Below are 19,582 nucleotides of genomic sequence, written 5' to 3'. Positions count from 1 at the left end.
TGCACAGTTGCAGTTGCATCAATCGCATCAGCAGTGCATCTAGCTGCAACATAAACACTACGCTGCGAGTGCCACGCCCCTTCTGGGCCACGCCCCGTGCCAAAAACAAGTATGTGTCATTAGTACTCTTCATTTCGGATTTGTTTTCGGGGCTTGCCATATCGATTTGTTGACGCTGAGGATTTACGAAATTTATTTACCCAATGAAATTCTTGTTAGCACTAAGTTTTGGTAACAAATTCTCAGGTTTTTGTGACTAAACAAATGTAAAGCAGTAAAATGTGCTAACATTATTGGTTTAAATTTGAAATAAATGGATAAGTAACATACATACAAATTATTTTATTTTATTACCTAGAAAGAAAAAATCCGGTTTGAAGGTCCCTTTATAACATATTTTTGAATGTACAAATGGTTGTTATTTTTAAAGTAAAAGTAATTTTTAGTATTTGTAGTTTCGTATTTGTTGGAGCAACAAGTGATGGTTTTAGTAATCATCCGGCTCGAAGGACCATCATTGATAACTTTGTTAATTTATATAAAAACTGGTTGGTAATCGTTTATATATTTTCAATTCAAAATATATGTGCAATAGAGCATTCCACACACGACTCTCCAAACCGTTAATGTGAATTATGTTGCTAGCAATGTTGCAACAATATTTGCTCCGCAAATGTCGTTTTCGAGGCTTGCCACGAGGGAGGGCTCTAATTCTAGATGTGATCCTGATGCCGGGATGCTGTTTCTGTTTCTGCTTTTGCTTCTGCTCCCGCTGCTCTGCTTTAACAGCATGCTGTTTCTGCTTGGCCTGCTCTTCGATGATTAATTATATTGCTTTTGTTCTATTTCTGCTGCGTCTTTTGCAATCCAGCTGAGTGTGTGCCACTATTTGTTATTGTTCGTGTGGGTGGGTGCCCGTATCTCGTATAATTTATACGTATATCTGCGTACTTATGTACTATATGTTATATCCCTGTGCAACTCTCGCATGTACGATTTACATTGTTCGCCGGCGCTGCGTTTTAAACAATGCGGTTTAACACTCCACACACACTCACACGTTTATTGCGTTTGACATTGTTTCAAAAGTTAAGTTGGGCTGTGGCCACATCAGCTCACAACTTGTGTCTGAAACAAGTCTGCAACAGCCGTGTGCCGTGTGTGTGGGCAATGAAATCATAAATCTGGCACGGCAATTGTAATCATGTTCTCAGTTAAATAGTATTTGCATCTGCAAAACGGCAGGTCATTCGAATAAATGTTGTACACAGCCAAAAACATTTTAAAATCTCTAGTGATTTCTTAGATTTTTTAATTTTTATGCATCTTTTTCAAATATTATTTTTATTGTCTAAACAAATAGATGGCTTTGTGTAGACTTTCTCGATATCTAGATATTTAGAAGCAAACGTTTAGAGCCACGCAAAATTATTCCGTTGATACAGAAATCCATAATGCTTTCGACAAAGCCAGTTCGTGTCAAATCGATGGCCAAAAAGAAGAGCTCCGCTCAGAAAAAGCCGAAAACGGATCCGCAGCAGCAGCGTTTCTTGAAGACCCGGTTCCAATCGGCCAATCGACCCATTTCAAAGCAATCCTCTGTGCCACCGAGCCAAAGGATTTGGCGCAGGACTGTGGTTCAGAAGAAACCCAAGCAAAAAACGCGGATTCCTAAGCTATTTCGCATGGATCGTCATACAGGACTTCCGGTGGATTACGAAAGAACCGTTCACCAGGTGATGCACTATGTGAATCCCCATTTGGCCAGTCGACCCAATCCCGAACAGGTTTTGGAGCACTTGCTGGCCAAGATGTTGGCCGAGATTTTAAGACAAGGTGGTCATCAGAATGCCAACAGCCAGCTGAGGTCCTTGCTCCATGATCACTGCAATTGTCACAGGACCAACACGATCTCAAGTAAGGAAGCGCAAAGCCAGCGCGAAGCTAATGAGAGTTTAAGCCAATTTCATAGCGCTTGGTGAGTTTGAATCGAGAAAGCCTATCTTTTGATCCATAATCTTGTAATCTTTACAGCAAACGGGGACCCTGCCGGTTGCCCAGACCCAAACTTGGTCCCACCTACATGAGCAAGTTCAATTTTAACCAGCTGAAGATCAAAAGCTTTTGAAAAACGGATGGTTAACTCACCTGTCAATAATGTCCCTTGAAGTCACCTTTTGAAGTCAAATTGGAAAAACAGGAAATATAATAAATAGATACATAAAAGATTTGTAATAAATTATTTTGCAATTTTGATATTTTTTAGATGGGTTTTTTATACTCTTACTGTGACTGTTATTTATAAAAATATTACCATTCTTTAATTAAGTTAAAAACTCCATTTTAATTTGATGTTTCGGTGAACTTTAATTTACCTATGAAATACATAATTTTCTAATTAAAAAAAAATAAAATTGGGCTTGGAATAAAATAAAACAGTATTTTCAAGAAATAGCAATTTTCAATTAAAAATAGCCCACAAGTTGTAATCTAACATTTTTTCTGATAACTAAATTCATCTGCACAAAGAAATTCACTGCTCGAAACCCATAGTTATTGGTACTTTAACTTAAACTGGAATGAAATTTAATTAAACTCAAATTTAAAGCATCGAAGGGTAATCGAGTTATGGAATTTAAGTCAAATTGCCCAGGCTGCTCAATGAACAAAATTCCTACGCTTCAGCGCTTTCTGCCTCCTTATGAACCGAGTATTTCACCTTCCGCAATTAAATGGCCTCAAAGGCAAGCATCAACATTGATTTAAATGGAGATTCCAGAGAGCCCTGTGCCCCAGAATTAAATTCGGAAATGGCATTAGTTTGTGTGTGGTTTAGCTCTATGCAACATTTTGTGCAGAGACTCTCGTAAAAATAACAACTGCCGTAAATAAATTCGTTCAGAGTGCAATGTCGAATGGTCAGTTAGGGTCATTCGGCTCATATCTGTGGATTTATTTGCGCTGGCTGGGCAAAAATGAAATGAGATTTATGGCCAGACTATAGAGGGTGGCGGTTGTGTCGGGGTCACCATCCGGATTCCCCGACAACTCTGGCAATTATCGCCGCAGACAATGGCACTCGAATGTATTTAACAAATTGAATATACATTTACCTTCCAAATACCTTGGCCAAATACCCAATCAGTGGGCAAATCTTTTAATTAAGAAGTTTGCTCGACTTTCTACCTGGCATAATAAAATTCACGCTAAACTTAACTAATTTCGCGAAAACTCGATTGAACGTAAATAAAACCCAAATGAAAATTTCACAGCAAGACGCCTTCCTTTCGTTTGGTTTCCTTGTTGCCTTTGGCTTGGGGATTTCCTCCTCAGCGAATCAATGCGTTTGCGAATAATTCATAAAGGAGCAAAAAATAATATCAGTCGAGCGTGCTAACAACTTGGCTGCCACGCCCCCTTAACTACCCCACCACCCACTTTTCACCTTCATTTGGAATGGAAGGCGAGGCTGTCGGCTTTAGTTATTGATGAGGCTGTGCTGTGCGTGTGGCGGCAGAAAATGGCAGAAATGGCGCTTTTGCGGCATTACGTATACGTAATATGCAATCAATTCTCGCACAAAGAAATCTGTTCGCCTGTATGCAGATTGCATAAAGGGTTTTTATTTTTTTTCTGAGCCTGCTGTTCGGACAGTAAAAGCTGCTTTCAATATGACACGGCATGACTGCCACCTGCAGAGAGAAAAATACGATGATTTCGCCCTGAAAGTGGGGATATGCGTAAGTTGGGGAAATTATTTTCGAATTTAAGTGTACTCAACGGGTGTAATTTTGTATCTTCCTTTGTTTCAGCCGAAAATACATATAATACTTTAATATGAAATATATTTGTAGCCCAATAAGATGAAATTGAAATATAAGGCTTGTCTTTCATACAAAGGCTCTTGGAAACCGAAACTCATTCAGCTTTCTCACAAACATCTTTTTCATCAAATATCTTTACAAAAATCAAAACATGAATAATTCAATCTGACATACAAAAAGTGTTTGAAAAAAGTCAATAAATCAATCAAAAGTGATGAATCGCATGTTACAAAAAATTGTGGCAACTGAATGACAGGTAATATAAAAATATGAGGATTCGTAATCAATATATTTAAACGATTTAAATTTTAAAGACTTAGAGTCGATATTGATTTAAAAAATTAAAGATTAGTCATTGTCTCATTTGAATTTAAATATTAGAGAAATGGGAACTTTAAAGTATCCATATCAATTTTAATCAGGGTTGACGTTTGGATTTCGAACGAAAAAAATTACAAAAGGGACAAAAATATATAATAGGTCACACCTTGTCCATTTCAGTCGCTAACTTAACTTAAGGAACTCAATTAGAGTTCAAATAAAATGTGACAGAAAATTAATTTCTCCTACAAAAAAATTCCATTCGGTTTCAAACTTTGCGTCGCGACGTGATTTAAATAAAACTCGTTTTTTTTATTTAAAGTCTAAGCTTTATTTAAACATACTAAATTTTTTTAATTTTATTTGGGCGCATTTCTATAAAATGGTAGAAAAATCGCCACAGTCTGATATCCTGAAAAATCGAAATCCAATTCTGTGAGGAAAGTGGAAGCTTTTGAATTCCATACCAATTAACATTAAGGATAAAGTTTGGGTTTACTAAACAAAAATAACGAAATAAGCGGAGATGGCACTAAACTGAAAGTTAAGCATGATTTATTTAAAATTTATGTTAGTGCTGTTCTGAGAACTGTAATTTATGTATTCGATTTATGTAATACTTATTCTAATATGTTTCTGAGTTTTTAGTTTACTTGAATTAGTTTATTAGACCATATTTAGCCACTTATTTTAAACTATAGTTGACTTTATTTTATATTAAGTTATATACAAAACCAAAAAATTGTCCTGCTTTTGACATCCGTTGATGCTGTACGTCTTTTTTGGAACTGTGTGCTGGATGAGGAGGCTATCGATGCGCGGGCCACGCCCGTTAGTTATTCGCTGGAAATTATGCCAAAGTGTTTGGCCAACACCACCCACTGGGTCCTTTTGGTCCTGCGTCCCATCGTCCCTTCAACCCCCCTTCAGCCCTCATTTCTCCTCATTTGGTAGGAGCAGCGACAGCTAAAAAGCCAGCTGCGATGCATTGATGTCAATGATGGCGACAAGTGCACTCCGCTTCCTCATCCGCATCCGCATCCGCATTGTGCCGCTGTCAGAGGCGGGAATCGATCGAGTGGCCAGGACGAGGAGGCGGAGGAGGAGTAGCTAGCTATTGGCCAGGGATTGGGAACTGGGAACCGGGAACCACTTGAGCCAAGTTGACAGACAGCTCGCAACGAGCGCGCATTTAACATTGTCTGAACGAGTGCCATTGTGGAGCACTTTTGCCAGCGCAGAGAGTCAGCCATCCAGCCAGCTATCCGCACTGCCAATATATTTTTCCCACCAACCAGGGAAAGTCGGTTAAGCGCCTGGTAAATACGCCAAGTAGCCAACTACCCAGCCCACTTTCCATTCCCCATTTGCCAGGACTTTGTGTGCACTAATTTGAAGGGGCTCCTCCATCCCGGCATAATTTGATGCGTTTTTAAAGGCAATTCCACGCCGTTTTGCGCAATACATTTGCCGGAACATTGCCAGCTTGGCTATATAGCAACTTCTGACCCGAGGAAGTGTACTCGTCGTCAATGATTTCGCCAAAGGCATGGCCAACTTGGCCAGAGGCGAGCAATCATCATAATCGGGAGCAAAGACGACAGGGTAAATATTCGAGTGGATAATTATGATGGGGCTATGCTTACACTGGCTGAAAAATATAATGTGAGTTTTTAAATCATAAGTATATCATTAGAAGTGTCACAGAAATATTTAAAAAACGATTTTCTTAATATTTTGAAATTACTGGGATTTTAAAACTGCTTATAACGGTGTCTAAAACTATGTAGTAAAATAAAGAGCACCGTTCTAGAAAAAATGTATTGCATACTTTTAGACACTTTTATAAATGTTGTTAAGTCCCTTGTGATTTCTGCGATTAAAGTTTACTTCCGGAAAAAAACAGTTTCTTAAAGTGCCTAAAATTATTCAGTAAACAAGAGGGAACGTTATAGTCGGGTGCCCCGACTATCAGATACCCGTTACTCAGGTAAAGGGAGTGCGAGGGAGATGGAGTTAGAAAACGTTGATCACGCATAACTTTTTAACGAATGGTCCGATTTGAAAAATTTCTACATTTCTTCTACAATTCGATAGGTATTGATAAACACAATAAAACTGCATTTTTACTTTTCCAAAATATTAAAATTTTTTAAATCGTATATAAGCGATTGTGGGCGTTAGAGGGGGCGTGGCATCATTTTGAAACAAACTTGCGCTGCGTAGGAACTCCTAAAATCTGCATGCAAAATGCCAATCTTCTAGCTTTTATAGTTTCTGAGATCTCAGCGTTCATACAGACAGACAGACGGACAGACGGACAGACAGACGGACAGACGGACATGGCTAGATCGACTCGGCTAGTGATCCTGATCAAGAATATATATACTTTATGGGGTCGGAAACGCTTCCTTCTCCCTGTTACATACTTTTGCACGAATACAATAAACCCTTTTACTCTACGAGTAACGGGTATAAATATACTATTGCATACTTTTGGTTGCTTTTATAGGTGATTTCGAAACCCCTGTGATTTCTGTAGCTCATTCTTCGGATAAAGCTTAAAATGCCTCTTTTTGCGACAGTGTAGATTGAATTATGAAGAGGCCAGGCCTTTCGGCTTTCGTTCTTTTCGGTCCGAGCTGGGCCAACTTAAAAATGTATAATTTAATTTTGCGGAAAATAACGTTGCGCGTGGCCGCTGAATATTCATGGCTAATTTATCAGCTGTCCGCCTCCTGGCCGTCCTGCGACTGTGACTCTTGCTCCGCCAGCTAATTAGCATTTACAAGAGCTAATTGGCATAAATACCCAAGGAGCTGGACAGCAAGGGATCCTCGAGAGGCTGCTCCATTTGGCGCTGGAGCCCCCGAGATGATGACCAGATGGATGGCTCAATCTCAATCTCCCCGAGACCCAGACCCACTATATAGCACTCCAACTCAAGGCGTGTTTATTTTGGCTGAATGGGTGTCCACTTAAAGCTTAGCAGAAATGTTGAAGCAGGAACGTCGTGTTTGCCCAGCGAATGAGCCCTGCTCATTGAGCAGGTCTTACAATCCACAATCATCCTTATCCTTATCCCCCCAGCGAAGCGCGCTATTTGTTCGAGTCAAGTTCATATGGGGCGTATTCCGACCCTTGAGAACTGAAATCTAGTTGTACTGTCTTTTGGAGTTCTGTTTGACTTGCCTTTAAAGTTGACTTTGCTTTTTCAGTGCAATCATTGCAGCTGAAATGAAAAACCTTATACTGAGGTGCTGTTTTGTCCACACACTAATGATAAGATCAAATATAAAATAGATTAAAAGGGTAAATATTTGATTTGGAAAGCTGAGAGAAAGATTAAACTTCAGGAAAAGGTTAGAAAATAAAATAGGTGACCTTGAGCTGCATTTAAACACTTTTTCATAAATTGGTTTTTGGGATACTGATTTCAAAGTCGTATTCCTGTAAATGTTTGTGCTTTAATTCTCTAATAAAATGCATTTAAATCCTAAAGAAAAGGAAAATCCTAAAGAAAGGGACCCAGAACTGCATTTTCCAGAGGCCATTTTGATGAATCTGACTGTCTTTATAGAAAGTATAGAAAATATTATGGCATTCTTTTCGACAGATTTATAAGTGTTTTTAAATCCCTTATACTTATATTTTCAATTTTTATATTATCCATTTGATAGTTTCCAATAAAGCTTTAAGAAATGTTCACTTGAATTATCATTTCTTTTTTCAGTTTTAAGTGTTAGATCCGCCTAGACAACGGCTAATCTCTGCTGTTTGGTGGCTGTTGCCATGTTCCAGTGTCCTGTTGCTCCTCGTGTTGTTTACCTCGATTTTGAGGCCTTTCTTGAGAGTGAGAATGGGATCAGGATCCGGGAAGTGGACATGGAGCGCTGACTGGCCGGCGACAGATGGCGTCGTGGTTCTGGTTCCTGGTGTCACTTGGGGGTTGCTGTTGCTGCGTGATGCCGGCTAAATAAACAAACTAGTGAGCCCCCCTCCAATCACATCCTTCAGCGGCATTGTGTCCTGTTGTCCCGTTTTGTCCTGTTGCTCTCGTTGAAATCCCACCATCCTCCATCCGCCTGATTGCTTTTGTTGTCCTGCTGTTGCTGGCGTGCAACAATATTGAGATATCGTCTCAAGTGTAAATTGTTATTGACACTCTGCGTGGCCCTCTGTGTTCGGCAGAAATATCATCGATGCCATCCAGTCCATCCAGTCCAGTTATTTCTTGTTTACCCCAAGGTTTGTTTGCTTTGTGCATTTGATCAGCGACAAACAACTTGGTCTTGGTTTTCTGAAATTCCCCAGAAAATTTTAATTAAACTGCAAAATTTATTTCCTACTGCAGTTAATTAAAGTCCAGCTAGTATCTCGAATCTCTTTAAGCCCTTTCATCTGATGAGTTGGTTTAATATGTCTCAGTTGAGTGGGGTTCTTCGTCTTTGCAGCTGACCTTCATAAGTCAATTGTACATATATATATGATTGAATGCCAACCCTCTCTCTTCTCGTAAGCCGGGGAAATTCGCAATAAAGTGAATCGTTTCCTTGAGCTCATTTCAATATTCTGTTTAAGCATTTTATAATATTATCATTGTGCCTTTTATATTAAATTCCGACGCAACGCACGACCAGCAGATTCATTTTTTATGTGCCACATCCTTGGCATCCGACTCGGAATCGTCCTTTTGGCCTGAGTATATGTTAATAAAGTGCGTAAACTCGACCAAAATATGTACATTGGAGGCCTGGGAAATATGCATGATTGTGTTTCCTCCCTTTCCACCCCCTACCACATATAAAGCAAACACACGTACGGCCGGGAAATGGGAAATGTACTCGCTTGCATGCGAGAGAAGGACATAAACCAGGCCGAATGACAAGAAAATCGTATAAAACCCGTCCGTTCTGCCCGCCGGCAGCCGTAAAGTGCAACGCAGTCGCAAAATAAAGAAATATGGAGTCAATAAAGGCAAATGTCCCACCACCGATCTTTTGATAAGGGGAGGGGCTTTGGGGAAATTGCAATTTTCTCAAGACACCAAAAGGAAGTTCTTAAATTAGAAAATTTTGCTTTAATATATATTAAAATTAAAACGACAATTTCGTTAATAACAATTAACATTTAGCTCCTTTCTAAGAATTCGCGGTTTTATTTTATTTATCACTATGGACGGCAGTCCATGTAGTGACGAAGCGCACCAGGAGAGTGTGCGAAGGCGACTACTATATATACACGAAGAAATGAAAATCTGCTGTGATGGTCCGATCATAATGAATGATACACCTATCGAATGGTATTGCAAAAACTTAAAGGATTGCATACCAAGACTTTAAGAAAATTAATTGGCTTGGGAGAGAGAGCGGTGAAAGTGAAAAAGTGAAAATTTCGAAATTTGGAGCTGTTGGGGCCGGTGGGGATAAAGGCCCCCTCTCAATATTTTAGTTGTATTCCTTTTGAAAATACCCGTCGAATGAGGGGTCATTTGTCAAAATCCGACTCTCCGTTCAAAAGTTATAGCCAAAATAAGATTTTCTTCTTCTTCCCAAAATGAAAATTTAATTCTGTTTGTCCACTTGTCCAAAATATGTTTTTTAAGTTCTGAAAATTTGATATGACGTTCATCACATCGATATTAAAAACTTTTGTTCTACCACTTTTGGAAAAACCCGCTAGTTTAGCGGGAAAACAGCTATATATAGCTAAAATTCGGAAAGCCGTAACTTCTATACTACTAAAGCTACAGACTTGTGCTGCATCTCGTTTAAAAGGTATTTTTAAATGCTATAAACGCCTTCTATATGCAATTTGTGTAAATGTAATAGTTAAAAAGATATGAACAAAAGAAAATTTGTTAAAACTTTTTTTTTAGCTTTTTTTTAATTTTCTCAAAAACGGCTCTAACGATTTTCTTTAAAACTTTAAACTGTATAGCCCTTGAGATTCCTTAAATTTTGGTATATAACACATTACTGTAAAAAGTCACGTTTAAAAGTTATTTTTATACGAAAATAGCCACTTTTGCAAGCTCGAACTACTAACGCTCCCTGAGTATTGAATTTTGTGTGAGGGTATACGAACTGTATTTTAATGTCATGGAATCAGTAAATTTGTACTTAAGAGTTCCATATAGGAATCTTTTGTTCTACGACTTTTGGAAAAAGCCGCTACTTTAGCGGGAAAAAGCTAAAAATAGCTACATTACGTTAGTTTGTAAGTTCTACACTACTAAAGGTACAGACATGTGCTATACCTCGTTTAAAAGGTATTTTGAAATACTTCAACGCCTTTTTAACTTAATTCGTTAAAATACAATAGTTTAAAAATTATGATTGACCAATTTAAATTTAAATGTTTATATTAGCACCTATGAGAGCAAAAGTAAACAAACAAAAACTTCTGATATCAAATAAAAACACCTCTTAACGAGGTAAAAAACTAGTGACGATCGCACCTTCAACATACAAAAGTTCTGATATCAACATTTGTGACGAAAAATTATTACACTCGTCATTAAATAGACTTTCTAATATTTTCTCATTCGGCACGCTGCAATAGTAAATGCCTGTAAAGGGAAAAGGCTGGAATAGTTTGCTAGGGCGGGCCGAATGAGAAAAGATTAGAAAGTCTATTTAATGACGAGTGTAATAATTTTTCGTCACAAATGTTGATATCAGAACTTTTGTATGTTGAAGGTGCGATCGTCACTAGTTTTTTACCTCGTTAAGAGGTGTTTTTATTTGATAAATATATAATATTATATTATATATATTATATTATTAAATCTATGGATTTATATAATAGTTTATCTTGTTCTGAAGAATTCGCGGTCTCATTTTGTTCATTATAATATTTAATTGATGTTGATCCTCTTTTCTTGTGTGGTTTCAGCTGAATTTTATAATCCCTAACAATCCCTCATTGTGAGCTAAATTCAAACCTAAAACCTAAACCATTTCCAATCCAGCAACTTTCTATTAAGCATAATTTGTTTTCATTACACAAAAGTTGCTCTGGCGAAACTTTCTCTCTATTTCTAGGCCCAGCTGAAAATTTAATTGGGCCTACGCAGAGAAGTCCAATGAAATTTATTTGCATTGGGGCCACCCTAATCCCCCCACCTCCCCCACATCATCATCACAAAGGCTAAAATCATACAAAATCAGAAGCCAAAAATCAAAAAATTGCCCCGGGCCCTGTTATTTGTTCTATGTAGTAGGAGAAAATCGGAAGAGGGGTTTAGGGCTATAAGTTTGGTTCAGCAACCACAACAAACTTACAACCGAAAAGTTAAATGTAAAACTTTCCGGAGGTCGAGGTCTGAGTGGAATGGAATGGAAGTCATTTTCATTACTGTCGCGGCGATTACTCAGCGAGTGATTTGTGTTTGATCTCTGGGCCACTTTTCAATTGCGGGGGACGGCGTTGTTAAACAAATGATTTGGCCATCCTGATGGCAGAACGGTAACAGTTCATTGCCTCGCCTGCCAGCAGCCAACTTCTAGTGCTCTAATGAACGATATCCTGCCAGATATCCTGTCGGGTATCCTAACTGGCAACTGGTCTCGTCTCGTTTCGTTCCGTTTCGGCCCCAAAAGCGGGGCTAATATGCAAAGGCTCTTATCTGAAGTGTGACGTGGGTAGGCGATGCTCAATGGTAGATGCTCGATGTTAGCTGGTGATGGCTCGGTCCAGTCAAAAACAAACCCGCACAAAGCCGGAAAACGTGGCAATTGTGTGCCGGCCCCAGCATCTCCAAAAGCCTCCGTCCTCCTGGTTCTCTACACCTGGACAAAATTAAAGTGGCTAACATAATAAATATCTAGGTAGGTTTGATACTTAAAGATGTAGTTGATATTTAAATAAAAAATGTAATCATAACGATTAGTAATCATTGATAACGTATAAATATCTACATATATAGTAAAAACAAAAAGTGGGATACATTTATTTTTAAAACTTAGTTGCACATTTTAAAAAATATACCTCTTCTGGAATTTTTTAATGGTATGTTTAGTAAAACTGAAATGAGTTGAAAAGGTGTCAAAAAGTATGCTACAAATATATGTCGACATTTTTAAAGCAACCTTTTCAACACCTTTTTAAAAGTTTTCAAGAATATAGAGATTTTATTTTATTTGTTTTATATTTTATTGATTTTTAATGAGTTCCTTATATTTGTATCCGTGTAGGCTTTCCCAAAGGCTAAGGCGAAAATTGCCATTGTCTTCGACTCGTTGTTGGTGTCGTTGCCAAAATACAAATATTCATTTGTGTATAAGCTGTGAAGGTCGTTTTATGAGAGCAGCCAAACCGCAACAAGCCATTCCACCATTCCGGGGAATCCAGCGAATCCATTGAATCCAGCGAAGCGTGTAGTCCTGTGGCCCAAACCCCAGAACTCAGAGCCCCGAAAAACCCAGACTCAAACTGGGGACCCTGCCATTCATTTGGTTCGTTGTGCTTCATTCATTAGCTTGCTTTCCGTTTCCGCTTCATTCAATCCAACCGATGCCTTCGCCACTGCCTTTCCACTGACTTAATGCCTTCGACATCGACAACGACTTCAACTTCTTCTTGGACCCCCAAACGTAGCAGTAACCGTAGCCGTGGTCTATATCCTGCGTTAAATGTTGGCTGATGTTTATTTCTATGCGGCAATTTTCGACTGACTCCTTTTCACTGGGCTCCTCATCCATCCTGGCCATCCGCAACCCCACTTCGCAATTCATTTTCAATTTATCTTGCCTAATATCGACATGCTCTTAGGTATCGCCTGGCCCAGGATGCTTGGCTCCTTCTCCTCGACACAGGATAAAAAGGAGTCTTCGGTGTTTCAGGAAGCCGTTTCGTGTAGCTTAGCTGCCATTTCACTTCTTGGCTTATCGACTTTTATTCGAGCATTATTTCAGAATTAATAATTCAATTTCGAGACGCTGAAAGTGGAGCAGGCCAAGAAGTCGGCAAAAGCCTGGCGAAACTTTTCAATTTGGGCGTTCCTTCCTCGCATTTTGACCCGCTTTTTAGGGTCCGAATTGGAATCTCAAATTCCGATTGATTCATTTGTGTGTCAACTGCACTACTACTACAGAACCGACCATTTGCTCGTTCCCATTGTGGAAGCTGTAAATCTTTTGTTGCACTGGCCATCGCCATCTCCACAGTTCCACATCTCCACGAGATCCCGATCCCCCTCACACTTTTTGGATTAACAATTCCGGCAAAGTGCTCCTCCAGCAGCTCAGCCGGCTCTGCCCACTTTCATCTATTTTAATAAAGTTAAAAGCCACCCGAAAATGGCTTGAGCTCTGATGCACAATGAAAAAAAAATTCGATTAAACAGATATGAACACTTTTCGATTTTCTATAAGAATTCCTTTTCTCAATTAACTGCATTTTTCTAAATAATTTATTTTTAGTAGTAACTTATAATATTAAAAATATTTATTAAATTTAGTTTTTAGATTAATAAAGTCTGATAGTAAAATAAATTAATTTATGCATAACAGGTGATTTTAAATTATTTCAAGAAGAATTATTTTGATTATTTTGAAAGTTATTGTTGCATACTTTTAGACACTTTTGCAATTAATTTGATTAAAACAGTGATTTCTTTGGAAGTTTTTACAGTTTTGATATCTTCGACATATAAAATGGATATCCTAATATATCTAGCTTAAAATATTTACTAAATATCAGAATTTTTTCCGGTGTTGACTGGTAGTCTGCTGGTCTGCAGGTCCTTTTTGGATGCTTGACACATTGCCAGGCGCTTCTGCAGCGGAGGATTGAAAAATTTAAAACAGTTTTTTGGTTATATTTACCGGTTTAGTATATTAGAGAGTGGATGCTTTCCCAGGGAGGGAAAGGCGGAGAAAGCAAAAGGGAAAGCAGCAGCACAACACACGCACAGTCATTCATAAACATGGGGAGCTGAAGCTCCTGGATTCTCCCGCTTCTGCCAAGTCAGCCGGTTGAGTTTTTCCAGTTGCACTTTTCACTGCTCCTAGTTCACACTGTTTCCTAGAAAACCCCCCTCCCCCCCACTGCCTTTGTCCCGCTGGCAAGTGGAAAGTGCTTACATTTTTCTGGCAGCGGAAATGCATATTGCTTCCGGCCTTTTATTCATTTCCCCTTTGCATTTTTTGCGCATTTGCCTCTGCTGCTTTTCCTTTTTGCTGCCTCTGTTGGCCAACAACTATTCCAAAGCGAATCCTAGTTTTGTTTTTTTTTTATTTTTGGTAAGGAGTAGAATGAGGATGGGTTTTTTCAGCAGGCTCCAGGTTTTGGGAGCCCCGTCGAGGGGCTCTTTACAAATTTTTATGCTGCGGTCATGCCAAAATGCATTGTAAATGGAAGGAGCTCTATATATGGAGTGGTGTATGTGTGCGTCCGTATGTCTGCCTCAGTGTAAATAAGTTTTGAGTTTGTCTTTCGCTGATGGCGACCGCACACGGTCCTCCTTTTCACTCACTCTCCCTCTCGCTTTTCGGCAGGCCAGTGCGAAGAATCAGCGGCAAAAAAGTGCAGATTGTTATGGCTGTCAGGACCCGGACCGAGCTTCACCACACTGAGCGAAATATATAAATTGATTTTAAATGAGCTTCTTTCAAATGAAAGAAAATTGATGTAAGGTAAAAGTGAAGTGAGTGGGAAAGGTGTCTAAAAGTAGGCCACTGTGTCTTAAAGAAATTTGTCAACATTTTTAAAGCATACTTTCATGCCATTTTTAAAAAGTTTTCAAACTTCTAGGGGTTTTGATTTATTTGTTATATTTAAAGTATTTTAATTGGCAAAATTAGCGGGATAGGTGCATAAAAGTATGCTATGTTACACAAAACATATGATACGTTTTTTACAGCATACTTTTAAAAAGTTTTTAGAAATAATTAATTTGTAATATTTGTCAGTTTTGTATCAAAGATTTTGAAAAGAATTTAAATGTAATTTGTTTTCAATCTATAAACTTTAAATAAAGATTTTATATTACAACAGTGCCTTCGTTTAATTTAACACTGCCTAATTCCCAACCGTATGCTCAGTATCTTTTTTTCATTTGAATAAAAGACAACAAAGTAAATACACTTACATAACTTCAAAGACAACATTCCACGGCTCTTGCACTTCCTTTGAAGGCCCCTTTTTGAATTCCAACTCGAGCATTAGCCACACACCATAATATCCAGTTCTTAAACAACAACATGACCCGTACATTTCGTTTTATGGCGGTCTAATTTAAATTTTTCCAGTGCAACACGGTTTCCGTGCCAAATTTCACACACAGATACTGAGCGGTTTTCCCTTGCTTCTTTTTTCCTTTTGCAGTTTTTTCTTTTCTGACTCGACTCGCTTTTCTCCTGACTGCTGATGATGTTTTTTCGTTACGCTTTGCGAGTGTGTGTGGCTGTTGGCTGGAGCTGATGTGTTTCTGCGGGTCAGGGGTCAGGGGTCAGCTGTGAAAGTGGAGAGGGTATCGCCACGAAGCGAGACTCCTCCTGCCCGCCATCATTCGAGAGTGCTACACTAGAATTAATCTTTGTCAAACGGCGTGGCTTTCGAGTCCAGAGATGAGGGAATCCAGCATCCGGACTCCGGCACATGGCAATTGAGATACATTGACTGGGTCTCCATCTCGACTGCAAATCGAAGCCAGGAATAGGAATACCAGTATACGTGCACTATCTGCCGATCGAGTTGGACAAGCCTAAGCCGGCAATTCCGCATGCCTCTTACACGAAGGCCGAAAAGCAACCCTTTTTGCCAGTCCATTCAGGCAGCTCATATGCATAACGTTCTCTCGCAAATTTGGTTGCCCTTCGCCCCAAGAAGTAGAAGGCCCAGCAAACAAATTTGCAACCAAAGTGCTTCGCTCCGTGCACATTGGCACATTTTTAATACACTCCACTCTCCGTTCTGAGTGTGTGGGCGTGACCTCGAAGGGGGAGGGCCCTGTTATGGGCTGTGGATAATACACAGAAAAATCGTACAGGATGTTGTGTGTCCTAATGTCCTAACGTGGTGACTTTTAAACTAACATTCAGTGATTGCAAATTAAAACAGCTTACAGGACGCCTCGATTAGATTTATTTTCGAAATAAATAATTTTATTAGAGTTATTCTATTAATTTTAAATATTTATTGAATTATTAGGTATTGTAAAATATTTTTTTCACAATATGTTTCATGTAATATAGAAGCAATTGTCTAAATTTAATATTAAGTATTTTATATATACTTATATAATTAATATAAATTTAGAATTTATTTTAGAATTAATTGTCACATAATATTTTACGAAAAATAATTGCAATTGTCTAAATTTAATATTAAGGATTGTATACCACCCTTATTATAAATTTTTTAATAATACGAACTTTACCTTTTGAATTTAACTTTGTGTATTCCAATTCGATTTCTTTTATCTTAGGAATCTACAGAGCTTCCTTTAGTAATGTTTAATTAATTTGTGCAATTTTCTTAAAATTTCCCAAGATTTCTTCTCGAATAATTAATGGATTTCCGATGTTTTTCGCAGCCAAAAGTTTTTCTTTCAGGGTTTTAGGTGGCGAGTAAGCAAGTCTAATCTCGTTCCGCACACAGAGTTCCCTTTCCCCCGAAGTGAGGCCCTTCCAGTAACACGTGTCTGGTAGTTTTCAAGTGCTTGCAGCTTGATTTGATGTAATTTATTGAAAATTTATACAAATTTGTGCTTGTCTTTGCACAATAGCCCTTGTGCCCCAGGATGGCCCAGTCGCCCAGACTCCCAGACTCTCAGACTCCTTGGATCCCCAGCCCCAATCTCCTTCGTCGGCTGAACTCGTTTGTACTGTGTTATTGGCAAAAACTCGAACCGAGCGGGAGTCTTGTGCATGTGGGTCACGTAGCCATGTGACTTGTACGAAATGCAAATGAAATACTATATTCAGTGGGCGGAGGTCCTTTGAATCCTTGGTGTGTGTGGCCCGTGTCACGGGTGCAAGTGGCAAACTGCCCAAAATAAAGTCCGGCTGCCGTGTGTCCGTGGACACTTTGTGTGCCATGGCCATAGAATTCCAAATCCGAATCCCAGGCAGCTGTAATAGAATTGGTTCTCTTTCGCCGTTTCTTCTGCTTGCATAAGATAAATGTGCGAATTTGCGCCAAGTGAAAGTGTTTTTGATAAATGTGCGAGGCACTGGGACTACCAGCTCCAATCGTAAATCGTGGACGGAATCGAAGGACGACTTGGTGGCCCAGTGATCCTTTGATTATTCAACACAACAGCGAACGGGGAGGTTCTTTAAAAAATTCACTGCGACTCCATGGTTACCCAGCTTCCCATTGTCCGTCGTTTTGATATTTTTGTGCCATCCACACTTGTCCAGTTTTTGGTGGTCTAAGGAAGGAACTTCGTCCTTCGACCTTTGCCCCAGTCGTCCTGCAACTCGTCTGCTTTATGATTTCGTTTGATTGTTTGGTTGCTGGCGCTACTTTGTTGCCCAGCTGACTGTCTGCAACTTTGCTGATTTCATTGCTTGATTTCCTCTCGCTGATACCCTGCCATGGGTTTTATAGTAAAGCTTGAAAGAATATAGACAGTTTGCTCTTTCTCGATGAAAACATCGATATCATAGGATTGATATTGTGAAAATACGAAAATATGGATAATTTTCATGCTTTTTACTATAGGTCATTGGAAATCAGAGTTTTAAATAATTAAGGTTTTTAATGGGGTTACTCAGAATATTTAGTTGAAAGTCTCATCAGCAACGTTTGGTACATCGGTACTTTATAATCATTTCACTTATGGTGTACCAATTTAAATTATTTATTCTTTAATTTATGGAATGCAGAAATATAATTTAATTATTTATTATTATATAGAAAATCACAGCTTTGAATTATAACTTGAAACTGATCGATATTAAAATTATATCGATTTGATATCATTTTCATTATAATTTCTTTGCAGATGCAAGCAATAAATGAGTTCTTTCCCACAACTAGGGTATTTTTCTTACCTGCTCTATAAAAAGGCAAAATGATTTTCTCAGTTTCCTGCTTTACTTTTTCCTTTATTTTCCATTTCAATTTCGTTAAGTTTTGCGCTTCTGGTGTCTGTCTTGGCTTTTCCTCGGCAGATACGTGTGGGTTTACGCTCGGACTCCATAATAGAATTATTTGTATCAAATTGTGGCATCCGAAATAAAAAGGAGGGCAAAATGAAACGAAAGTGGGGCAGTGGGAGGACCTGGAAGACCAAACACCAACGCACTCTAACACAATTGGAAACTTGCACAAAGGCATTTTTATTCGCCTATGCCCGGAATACCCAGAAAGCCCAGAAAGCAGCGCCCGGAATTGAATTAAAAGTTGCCATTTTTTGTTTTTTTTTTTAAGCTGGCTGGCTGGCTTATCTGGGCCGCAAACATTCTTTCTTCCCCTTCTTTTTGGCTTTCATTGGCAAAAAGTGTTGAGCTGTGAAAGTTGGCTCGCTGGCGCAGGGCGAAAGTAATTCAGAATCTAAAGATTCCCGGGCAACTGCAACGCGGCTGCTGCTGCAGCTGCAGTGACAAATGAACTCGGGTCGGGGTCACCAGTGACCCAGAATATCTGGAGCATAACGAAGCTTCTGATTCTGAAGCTGATGCTGCTGCTCCTATTCGATTTCGGCATGCGAATGCAATCAGCACCTGGCCGCATTCCCTTGTCGTTATGACACGAGCTTTTGTGATCAATATGTTTTCGAGGACCTCCCGCCAGGGGGCGCCACTCTGGGCTCTTCCTCTTCCCGCAGATAGCAACTGCTGACAGGAGGAGCTGGAGCTCCCAGTCCCCTATATCCTTTTTTTGCCTTCCCCAGCTGCTGACAAAGACGAATGGCAAGTGCGACGTTCGCGCAATCAGCGACGGAATAATCAAAAATGAAAATAAGCATTGCATACTTCTCGGCGCTCCGCACGAGCAGCGCGGAAAAAAATTCGTTGCCATGGAGAAAGGTAGCTGCTCTCCGTCGCTCCGAAATATTTGCTCAGGGATTTCCAATGAAGTATGTATTTATTAACCTTTTTGCGGTTAATATTTCAGGTGCTTCGGGTTCAAAATAATACCTTTTCTGTATTCCTGTTTCCATTCCGACTTCAATTTAAATAATAAGTTATTTTGGCATCCATTTACATCGAATCATTAATGGATAATTCATGAGATACTAATGGGTACACTACTTAAAAAAGCTATACAGTTTTGAAATGATTAATAAAGGTGTCTCAAAGTATGCAGTAAGAACAAGAAATTCAAATTTAATGTTGCCTGCTTTTCGACACCTTTTTTATTTGATTTTATAACTCTAGCAATTTTTTGTATATTTCTTATGCGAAAAGCCTTAATTTCTGAATATATTTCGGTGGTTTTTCTGCTTACCACTCGATTCTCAGCAATTGTAAAAACTTTTC

The 19,582-nt window shown here is 39.0% G+C and overlaps 1 protein-coding gene across 1 annotated transcript; it reads left to right on the top strand.

Annotated features, from left to right (window-relative positions):
* The first annotated feature begins 1,370 nt into the window (after positions 1 to 1,370).
* LOC108069491 (uncharacterized) lies at positions 1,371 to 2,258 on the top strand. The gene is made up of 2 exons (XM_017159584.3): positions 1,371 to 1,978; positions 2,035 to 2,258. The coding sequence occupies exons 1-2, from the start codon at positions 1,455 to 1,457 to the stop codon at positions 2,126 to 2,128; spliced, it is 618 nt and encodes a 205-aa protein (XP_017015073.2). The 5' UTR covers positions 1,371 to 1,454; the 3' UTR covers positions 2,129 to 2,258.
* The last annotated feature ends 17,324 nt before the right edge of the window (positions 2,259 to 19,582 follow it).

This window comes from Drosophila takahashii, chromosome 2L, assembly GCF_030179915.1.
Source record: "Drosophila takahashii strain IR98-3 E-12201 chromosome 2L, DtakHiC1v2, whole genome shotgun sequence".
Lineage (NCBI taxonomy): Eukaryota > Metazoa > Arthropoda > Insecta > Diptera > Drosophilidae > Drosophila > Drosophila takahashii.
Note: the sequence above shows the minus strand (reverse complement) of the source record. Positions and strands in the feature narration are given on the sequence as shown.